Source organism: Rhipicephalus microplus, chromosome 5, assembly GCF_043290135.1.
Source record: "Rhipicephalus microplus isolate Deutch F79 chromosome 5, USDA_Rmic, whole genome shotgun sequence".
In the NCBI taxonomy this organism is placed as follows: Eukaryota; Metazoa; Arthropoda; class Arachnida; order Ixodida; family Ixodidae; genus Rhipicephalus; species Rhipicephalus microplus.
In genome coordinates this window covers 1,580,764-1,592,283 of record NC_134704.1, presented here as the reverse complement: position 1 = coordinate 1,592,283, position 11,520 = coordinate 1,580,764, and the positions used below count along the sequence as shown (strand labels likewise).

Below are 11,520 nucleotides of genomic sequence, written 5' to 3'. Positions count from 1 at the left end.
CAAATCACGAAAAAGGTCGTGTATCCTTTGCTTCCTATTTATGGCGCTCTCGATTGTCTCCATGGTGCACGCTACTTTTCATCCATCGACCTTTGCTCACGTTATTGGCAGATTGCCGTGGATGAGAAAGACCAAGAAAAGACCAGCTTCGTCTCTCCCGATAGCCTGTACCAATTGAAGGTTATGCCCTTCGGTCTATGCAACGCGCCAGCCACATTAGAATGTATGATGATGTAGTATTGTGCAGCGGGGCACGCCGCACGGAAAACAAAGGGCACGGCGCTAAAGCACAGGCCGACAAGAAGTACGCAGCAGCCGGTAGCCAAGCGGGAACTTTTTTTTTATATACACAAGCACCACGATATATACACATGTACAGCGCTGCCTAGGGGCTAGCCTACTGGTTCTAAAACCGGAACCGAAACCACGATACCAAATCATCCCCCTTTTTAAATGAGGATGATGCAGGTCCTCCGCGCAATCAGTGCACACTAGGGATAAAATGTATCAGAACTGAAACTGAAAGCACGACAACACATCATTCCACCCTTGAAATTAATAGCATGTGGGGTCCTAACACGTAACGAGGCAAAATAAGAATATAAATGTATGCTATAAACAAACAAGTAAGAGAATGCACATTATAACAAAAGAAACTGCACAGTAAATGCAGAAAGACAAAGCACACGTTACAAAGCACACGCTGCTCATAACCCCATCGTCCCCTCCCTCGAGAGAGGATGTCCGCATAGTCACTGTCTAGCTTAAGCCTACGGCGTCGACACCTGTAGTGGTGCTATTTCCATGACAGGCATTGTCGCCGCTTACAGCAGTTCAGTGGTGCAGAAAAATTAGCCCATGTTCTGTCCTTCCAATGCACTTCCCATACTCGTCGCCAAAATCTAGTATCGTGCAACGGACACGCCGCATGGAAAACACAAGGCACAGTGCTGAAGCGCCGGCCGACAAGAAGTACGCAGCAGCCGATAGGGAAGCAGGAACTTTTTTTTTATATACACAAGCACCTCGATGTGTACATATGTACAGCGCTCCCTAGGGGCCAGCCTACCTGTTCCAAAACCGGGGCCAAAACCACGATACCACAGATGGACTCTCTGCTACACGGGTTCAAATGGTCAACATGTTTGTGTTACCTAGATGACGTCCTCGTATTTTCACCTACATTTGAGACCCACCTTGAGCGTCACTCGGCCATTCTCGAGGTCTTCCACAATGCTGGCCTCCAGTTGAACTCCTCGAAGTGTCACTTCGGCCGCCGACAAATTACAGTGTTGGGCCACCTTGTTGATGCGTCTGGTGTGTGGACTTTGAGAAAATTTGTGCCGTCACGAGTTTCCCTGTACCCCGATCTGCCAAAGATGTCCGGAGCTTTATGAGACTCTGTTCCTACTTCAGGCGGCTTGTGAAAGACTTTGCAGCAATCGCCCAACCACTTACCGATATTCTGAAGAAAGGCGTCCCATTTTCGTGGGGGTCTACTCAAGCTGCAGCATTCTCTCACCTCATTAGACTTTTGACAACGTTCCCTATCCTGGCCCACTTTGACCTATCCACCCAAACTGAGGCCCAAACTGAGGTTTCACAGCCGTTCTCACCTAACGCCAACAGGGACACGACCGCATTATCACCTATGCTAGCCGTCTCCTTACACCTGCTGAGCGCAACTATTCGATCACGGAGGCAGAATGCCTTGCTTTTGTTTGGGCGGTCTCAAAGTTTCATTCATATTTATATGGCACACACTTCTCCGTCGTCACGGATTACCACGTGCCATGCTGGCTTTCATCCTTGAGAGATCCCACAGGTCGACTAGGTCGCTGGGCTCTGCGACTGCAAGAATATACCTTTGCTGTGACATACAAGTCTGGACGCCTGATTCAGGGTGTTGATTGCCTTTCTCGCTGTTAAATATTGTGTGAACGAATGAAGATAGTCGCTATCATCATTAGGGGATTATACCAGCATGTGGAATAAAGAAGAGGTAGATGGGTGGGCTTTGCCATGGGCTCCGCAGGTCGTCCTTTTCTCTACATTTTGGTGCCGTGAAACTCGGGAGGAAGGATTTTCGAAAGTGAGACGGAGGGACTTCACGAATTTTGACCGCCGTCGTAGCCTCGAGGACTTTTGTGAAGCCGCTGTGGGTAAAGCTGATGCGCGAGGCCTAACCACTGCTGAGACCTGGGAGCGCGACTCTGGTTGCAACTAAGACCACTATGAGCACCCATGGACTGACGTGACTACAGGCATCGTCTGGAGGTTCGCAAGATGGGATCCTTCGCGTCTACTTCGGCTCCATCCTGACTTGCCCTTCACGACAACGGCCTGATATTCACAAGGCAAGGTAGTTCATAAATGAACGAAGTACAGCTTGACAGTGCAGTCCCGTGAGCGCAGGCACCATCTGGAGGCTCTCGAGATGGGAGCCCTTACGTCTTCTTCAGCTCAGTACTGACTCGCCCTTCGTGACGATGGCCTGATATGCACAAGATCATGAAGAATGACAGCCCGACAAGTGGCGGATATTCGTTGTGCGAACTTTCTGCGATGAATGTCGTGTTGACTCCGACTTCGCCTCATGAGACAGCCGGCCAGTGACTTCTCACGTTTTCAACACTGGACCAGATCATGGAGGCCCTCTACGAAAGGCGGAGTCAAACACGCAAGGCCGTCACGCAAGTCGTCGCAGATGTCGAACGTCTTCGGCAATCGAATTGCCCTCTAATCTGTGAGTTACGACATATTCGCTGAGTTTTGATTCAGCAGTATGAGGAACTCAGAAGAATTGACCAGAAAATAGAGGATGCAGTTGACATCAATAATTTGGAAGCTGAGATAGAGGAGGCGGAAGCTTATGAGCACCAGATCATTCTAGCGAAAGTCAGAACTGAATATAATATCGCCGACGCAATAAAGGCACGGCAGGCTCGTTTGGAGACAAGACTATAGATCAAAATGGAAGCAAAAAGAAAGGCACTCTTTGCATCTGTGTCACCACCATCCAGCCAAGCCCCATTGGACAGCAATCTTGTAACACAGATGCCAGTCGAGTCAGCCTCAGGACATATTCTTGAGCGTGGTCGAAGCCAATCGATCAGGACCTTGAATGAAGTAACGACCATCGAAGGAGCCTGTGCAGAACAATCGTTACTTACAAGAATCTCGCCCATGTCTGCAGAACTGTCGTTAGCACGCAATACCCACAAACCTGTTGTCAAGACATCTACAACAACTCTAGTGTTCGAGGTGGAAGGCATTCCCATGATTGAAAAGGGAGAAGACTTTGTAGACCCAAAGGGCCACCCACGAGATGTTGAGGATGCGTTCAAGCCAAAGCTGGCAGACTTAGGCGTCATAAAGCCCTCATCGCCTTACGTCCAAGTGCCCGATGAAAGAAAATCAAGGCCAATTTTCAAAGCGACAAGAAACAGAAGAAAAAAACAAAAGGCCACGACGACACAAAGGGAAGTCTCTTGCGCTGCTGAAAGCTTAGGTTTTACGAGAAAGCTACAGAAGTTAATATTGAAGAGAGTGTGCAAGGCACATGTTATTTCCGCAAAGTTGATAAATGCCGACTCAGCGCAGCAGCGGCGAATGAAAGAGACCAGACGAAGGCGGAAGCAGAAGGGTTACAAGGTAAATGCAGCAACGAACGAAAAGCAAAGGAAAAGGTTACTCAAGTATTGCTACACGGATCTTTCTTGGAGAGTCTTATCGGCGAATTTTCATGCCAAGGAAACTTGCTCAGCGACAATGCAGGTTCATCAAGGTTAACGCGTTCTGAAGCACGAGTATGGAACAAGCGCCGAAAGCACTGCTGGAAAAGCAGACAGGATTGTATATCACGTATTTTCCCACATGAACTGACCTGGACTTATACAAATGCTCTTGAACAGCGTGTGCTTCGAACTTGGTGTGTGTTCTTGTTCTTCATCAACAATTGTTTATGCAGGGGTGCAGAGGATGTTAAATATTGTGTGAACGACGAAGATAGTGACTATCATCATTAGGGAATTATACCAGCATTTGGAATAAAGAAGAGGTGGATGGGTGGGCTTCGCCATGGGCATGGCGGCTCGTCCTTTCTTCTACACTTGCTGTTGGTGTTACAGTTGGTGAACCAGCCGGCATACCTGACAACGACGCCTGCGTGTGCTGCATTTCCCAACTGACCCACATAGCTGATGAGCAACGCCAAGATGCAGCCTTACGGGCTATCATTGAGCGCCTCGAGTCTTCTCCATCGAACCGATCTTATCGTGCATTCATACTCCAAAATGGTACATTATACTGGCATGACTTCCATCCAGACGGCCTACCTCTGCTGCTTGCTATACCCAAACACCTCCACTCGGCTGTACTCCATGAACTTCGCAACGTTCCTCCTGCCGATCACCTCGGTGTGTCCCGCACATACGACCAGATTCGCCGTCGCTTCTATTGGCTAGGTATCGCAGGCTCCATCAGGAGATACGTCGGGGAGTGTGAGGAATGTCAGTGCCGCAAAACACCGTCGACGCTTTCGGCTGGGCGCCTTCAACCACTTGACATTCCTTCTGAACCTTTCTTTCGTGTAGGCTTGGACTTACTTGGCCCTTTTCACCTGTTTTCTGCTGGCAATAGGTAGATAGCTGTGGCCACTGACTACGCCAAACGCTATGCCATCCCAGGCACCCTTCCAACAAGTTGCGCCACAGACGTCGCCGAATTTTTTCTATATGACAGGATCTTGCAACATGGTGCTCCACACTAGCTGCTCATGGACCGAGGCCGCACATTTCTATCAAGAGTCATAGCGGACATCCTACACTCATGTGAAACGCGCTACAAGCTCACTATGACGTACCGTCCAGAAACAAATGGCCTCATGAAGAGTCTGAATCGAGCCTTAACCGATATGCTTTCAAAGTACATGTTCTCAGACCATTCTGACTGGGACCTCGCTCTACCATACGTGACATTTGCATACAATTCATCGCGCCATAACACAGCTGGTTACTCCCTATTTTTCCTGTTGTTCGGCCGCGAACCCACATTTCCCCTCGATACAGTCATTCCGTTGACAGCAGCTCTGACCACAGAATATGCCCTGGACGCCATCAGCCGGGCCGCCCACGCACGCGAAGCTGCTTGCCTTCTGACCTCCCAAAAAAATCAATGGCGTCGGTATGCTTAAAGACACCGCGATGTGCACTTTTTGCCCGGTTTGTTGGTTCTGCTATGGTCTCCGACTAGGCACGTTGGCCTATCTGACAAACTGCTCTCTCCGTACACAGGGCCATACAGAGTGCTTCGTGCGGTGTCTCCCGTCACTTATGAAATCGCTCCTGTTGCCTTGTCGTCTTCATTCACCCCTCCGGTCAGCGACATCGTATACATCACACGCCTGAAGCAGTACCACTCGCCCAATGACGTTGACGTCTAGATGCGCCGAGATGGCGCCTTTGCCAACATGGGGTTTAGCTACAAGGGTGCTTTGCTGACGGGGGTTCTGCCGACGGGGGTTCTGGAGCCAGACTGACCAGTGCTGCAACCGCTCTTGCAAATATATTTTCTAAATATTGTTACGGGGAAGATTTATTCACCGAGAGCTGGTCTTGCTAACGGCTTAAAGAGCGCACAGTCATGCAGGCCAACGAGAGAAGCTCGAGAGTCCGACCCACAACAACCACGTTGTCGTCTTCTTCATTTGGGTCCCAATTCAGCTGTGTCGGGACGACAGTTCCATACACGTATCAATATATTTGCAATATATTCGCTCATTTCTCACGTAACAATATATATATATCCCGGCTGACGAGTGAGTTATGTTTGCCCCAAATCACGAAGGAGTTTGTACGCCCCTGCGTATTATTGAGGTTTTACTGTATCCCCCCCCCCCCCTTGCATAGTAGCTAAAGCGAAGGTGTAAAGCATTGTGGACACCATTTTTGTTGTATCAAATCATGTAAATAAACATGTTTTGGCCTCTGCATTCTTTTTTTTTTTCATCTCTGGCAAGACCACTTAGTAGCAGCACTCCCGTGCTTTAAAATCTAGTCAAAAGAAATGCTTTCATGTTCCTATCTCCTGACAATATGTTTTTTCAGTAATTTTGCTTCGAACACTTAAGTTGGTTCACACTCAAGCATTATTATTCAAACTTGTGCCGCAACCAGGATTTTGCTATTTGCACAGCTCTAATTTTTTATTATTAAATAATGGCACATATTGAGCCATCTGGCATTGAGCAGCCCAATGAATGAGTCTATCTGGCGACACAATTTGGTGTGAAAAAGTGGCAAAGGATTAACTGACATTAAGTATGTTAACTGCCATTAAAACAGACATTTTTAGTGTGTGTTCTTGCTAATTTTATAAGTGCCAGCTATATTATGTCTCCTAACGACTTCACTGATATCCTCATTTTGTGGTTGTGAAAGGCCAAGGATGGTGATTACTTGCACACTTTTGGGTGCGTCACTTTGAAAGCATAAACATGAGAGCACCAAACCACTAAAATGGCTGTCTATTCTCAAACTACACAAAATTAGTAACTGTTTTCTTTGTTGGTGAACTGGTGCCACTTCAGATAGTTATTGTGCTTTGTGGGGTCCTGTGATGATAACACAACTCTCGGAACACACGCACATAGACGCGGTTGAGCAACCCAAAAAGATCACGTACAATTATTGAACTACTTTTACATCAACTATGTCTCCAGCTGAATAAATGATGACACTAATGACACACCAAAACAACATTATACAATATTTCAATACACTCAATCAACATAACAAACACAAGGTAACGCGAAGACGTCGCTGATATTCGACTCACCAAGAGGAGCGCACAAAATACGACTTGTGGTTGACGGATGCCATTGACCCCTATTATAAGAAAACCATCTGTGCCAGCCTCTGAACATGAAAGAGACTCGCTCATGCTTTCTGTGCAGCCACTTAGCCTCACTGCCAGGCAGCTCTGCTGACAATACTGTGGTAACCATCATGATGATAATGGTAAACCGCCCAGAGTGTCTATATAATTGATATCGCATTAAAAATTGACAAACAAGGCTTTTATGAGTTTATATTGAAACGAGAGCTGTCTCTTCTGGGGCACATCCCATTGAACTGCAAGAAAGGTAACTGTCCCAGTAACTAGCATTACCCAAGCACATGAGTATGCTCGAAAAGAATAGGCCACAATGTCACAGTTTCACTCCTTCTCTAACAAGCTATAATTTTGAAAAGCTGCTCTTTCGAAGTGCACCTTTTCACCTTCGTGATAAAAATGGGGCCTACCTTAATCCAGAAGAGGTGCTTGCCCTGGGGATTTCGTGAAGTGCAGCGCAGAAATTGCACCCTCTTGTTGTGAAACACCATGTCCTGGCACCAGAGGCCATCCGTAGAAGGCTCATAGCTGAAAGAAGGTCCCACAGCATGATCATAATATTAAACAAGCTGAGGAAAAACAGAAGGCAGGACAACACCCTAAACTGGACAAACAAGCTTTACACATGACACTTGTGAAGCAAAGCAATGTACACAAGGAAGTAAAGTGTCTGTTTTACATTTTTTTAAAACCCCTAAACCATACTTTATGAAGATGACCATTTTCTTTTGCAAGCTGCCTCTATTATGCTTGTGCTCCCTTATATCTGGTTCATATAGCGAGACATATACTCTTTACGTGAGGACTCTTAAATGAACAACCAGATAAAGTAACAATGCCAAGCCCCAGATGGACCACTGACAGAAGCAGATGCTATCGGCAGAATGACACAACTTCTCGTAGCAACTGGCACTTTGCGAGAAATCTGAACTTTCCAGAAAGTGAATGCAGCTATGACACACCAGCAACTAAAAGTTGGAAATGCATACCACGTCTTTCATGGGCGAAAAACGCGACATGCGGTGGACGCTGGTATTGCCCTTGTCCATGTTGATTGCTATAGCAATGATGCATAAAAGTTTTTCTCCTGTTTGAGTTGCAGCTTCCCGCTGATAGATACGTGCTGCCATCAACGTGGATGCGCACTGTTGTTACTTTATCTGGTCAATCCCACCCTGCATGCAAGCTGAAAGTGCCCCCACCTAAACTGTTTATAACTTCCACCGTGATCTGGATACAGACTGGGTGACCTAATTCATACCACCAAATGGAATACTACTGCATTTAATCGCATAATTTTTGTGATGTAGCGGTTACAGTTCCAGAACCGGTTATCTGGCCCCCAGGGAGCATTGTACATATGTATAAATAGTGATGCTTGTGCATATAAAAGAGAGTTTCTGCTTGGCTACCAGCTGTTCCGTACTTCTGGTTGGCTGGCGTTTCAGCGCCAAGCCCTGTGTTCTCTGTGCGGCGGACCCGTTGCATGATACTACATTTTGGTGATGAGGATATTCAATTCTTGTGCATCTGGTGATAGGGTGGGCATACAGCCTTCTTCCTAGTGCTGTCGACTCAGCACCCGTGCAAGTTGTCCCACCGGTACTGTATTTTCTGCTTCATTCCAACGTCACAGCGCACCTACAAAGAATTTCCCTTAAGATGGGCAAGGACTTCTCCGTACAGAAGGTGCTCAACGTAGCGAGAGAGGAGGAGTGCGTCGACCGCGTGTTGCTACAGTTATCGGGACCACAAGTCGACGCAGTGTCATCGCTTCCAATTCAAGATGACGGCTTAGCTCGCCGAGCGATTCAAGATGCCAGGCTATAGGGCAACTGTTCTCCCCGGACTTCGGTGCAAGACAGCCCCGGTGGGACATCTCCTGCGTGCATCTCCTTGCCCTCCGCTGCTGCGGACACCTCTCGAGCTTCGCCGCTGGCTCGCCCAGGTGCCTGTTACTTCTTCGGTTACGGTTCTGGTTTCAGAACTGGCTCTCGGGCCCCCATGGGGCGTTGTTTATGTGTAAAAATAGTGATGCTTGTGTATATAAAAGAGAATTCCTCCTTGGCTACTGGCTACTCTATAATTCTGGTCGGCCAGCACTTGTATACAGTCGAGACCACTTATAACGAACCTGAGCGTGACGCAGCATTCTTTCGCTGTATCCGAAGTTTATAGTAAATGAAACACAGCTTTTAAAAAAAAGTTGCAAGTGAAAACAAATTTTTTTTGCCCCAAAAAGTTCGTGATGCCCTTGTTTTGAATAGCAGAAGCGATAAGGGCGGTCTTGAGTTCATTTAATATGGCAGGGTGCTCGTTCGCCGAGGCTCATGACATAAGCTGCATGAGGCACTGGCTCCAAAGTTTCATCGCTCTCGCAATCCGGTTCCTCCAAATCGCTCTCGCCACATAATTCATTCACAATGCCCTAATCCTCAGCTGGCTTACACTTTGAGAATGACGAAGCAGATGAACCAGTGACGACACAAACCAGGGCTTCTTCGGTAATGCTGGAGAAGTGGTCCCCTCTGGCAGAAGTAGTGGTTCTGGCGTTGTGTTGCAGGCGGTGATGCTTGCATGACCACGTGAGAACCGCACTAAACAAGATGCGATGGTGATCCCTCGAAAAAAACTGGCAAGGAACACCACAGCTGGCAAGGAACAACCACAGCGTCACCATCTAGAATGTCTCTTGACTTACTTGATCGTAAGGACACGTTCTTGTCCGGGAGGCAGGAAGAAATCTGCAGCTGTGACAAGGTTGGGTGACGAAAGGTCAGCAGCAGAAGAAAGCTCAGTGTCCGTAATATGAATGAGGGGCGGACCACACGAAATTACAACAGACGCAGCCGACAAGAAGTCCCAGCCTAAGATTATATGATGAGCGCATGAAGACAGCACAGCCAATTCTATGTGATGACGAATTCTATCGATGAGAATACGAGCAGTACACAATCCGGTCGGGTACATCAGACTGTCATTAGTGCCGCATAACATGGGACCGGGATAAGGAGTTCGGACTTTACGCAGGTGAAAACACAATTCACGATCAATTAACGAAAAGGTGGCTCCAGTGTCTATAAGGGCATCAACAAAAACACCTTCCACACAAACAGGCAGTAAATTAGCTGGGCGAGTCAGAGGAGTTGTAACGTTTCGATAACAAGCAGTTTCCCCTCCAAAAACTGCACTTTCTAGTTTTCCGAGTTCAGAAAGATCGGCGCAAGACGCAGGGGGGATGACGTATGCCAAAACAGTGATGGAGAATGGTGGGGAGATGAACGAGAAGGATGGGGTCCAGCTTGAGACCGTGGAGGGGAGGGGAACCGACGGGATGTGGACAAATATGGTGTGGGATCGTATTCGTCAGGTCTCGGGGAAAAGTCTCTTTCGTAAGCTGGATAACCACGTCATTCATCCTGCTGATGGCGGCGGCAGAAACGGGATATATGACCCCTTATGCCTCAGTAGAAGCAGACGGGGCGCGGAGGACGCCATGTAGAATAGTGGGGTGGCCGTGGCACTTGCGTTGCCATCGCAGCCAAATGGTCGCATTTGACGTCCACAGGCATGGTTGGAACTGGTGCAGGGGCCCGTGATGCAACTTCTGCGTATGAAGGTGCCAGAAAGCACACAGGAGACAGTGCATGTGCAGCGCTTGTCATTGATGCCAGTTCGTCCTTGATTAACTCACGCAGGTTGGGAGGAGGTGGGCGGAAAGACGCAATGGTTGGGTTGCCTGGAATAAGGCCGTGGCGTTCCTTTCTGACAATTGTGTGGATAAGGGCTCGCAATTCATGCTCTCTGGTAAAGCGAGCGTCGCAGGAGGCGTTTGGAAGGCGCACGGAATAAAGCGTGTCCAGGCGCTGGAATGTGGTGGTAACGTCCTGGACGGTAGTTGGGTTCTGGATAACGAGAGCATTGAACGCCACAGAGTTGATACCTTTCAGTAGGTGTCAGATGCGATCCGCCTCCGTCATGTCATTTTGTGCTCGGTGACAGAGAGCCAGAACATCTTCAATGTAGGATGTATATGATTCGTCGTCCCCTTGGATGCGGGTTGCGAGCTTCTGTTTCGCTACCGCAGAGCATTCTGCAGACGTGCCGAATACCTGACGGAGATGCCCCGTGAAGGCCGACCGATTGGAGAAGTCGCTCTCATGGTTGTAATACCAGGTTTTAGCGACGCCATCGAGGTAAAAAGGAATGTAGCCTTTTCCCAATAATTATGCCTCGTCCGAATAATTACACATGCTGGTTCGATCATAACTGCCCAGCCATTCTTCGACATCTTCGCCGCAAAGGCCGGAAAATACCAGAGAGTCTTGGTGAGAGGTACTCACGGTGTAGTGAAGCCTAAGCGGCTGAGAAGGAGCGGTTGCAGTAGCGAACGTGTTGGGTTCTGTATTCGCTGTTACTTGAGGGCACAACCATCGACCAGACCGGAGATCCAGTGGTGACGGGTAGAGCAGGAGGGCGTGGGAACCAAAGCACGCTCCACCACTTATGAGACCACGTCCGGTACGGCAGTAACCAGGTTATATTTTCAATCCAGATGCACAAGCCAGAGAGACCTAGCCCACGTGACATACGATGATGATCACAACAATGGTTTTGTCATACAGA

The 11,520-nt window shown here is 48.1% G+C and overlaps 1 protein-coding gene across 6 annotated transcripts in view; it reads right to left on the bottom strand.

The window, feature by feature from the left end:
• The window catches only part of LOC119174040 (intermembrane lipid transfer protein VPS13A), a 1,344,268-nt gene that overhangs the window by 583,434 nt on the left and 749,314 nt on the right, over positions 1–11,520 (bottom strand). For all 6 annotated transcript variants that reach the window (XM_075894208.1, XM_075894209.1, XM_075894213.1 and 3 more), the window contains one exon: positions 7,305–7,422. In XM_075894208.1, coding sequence (XP_075750323.1) covers positions 7,305–7,422 — 118 coding nt within the window. The remainder of the gene's footprint in view (positions 1–7,304; positions 7,423–11,520) is intronic.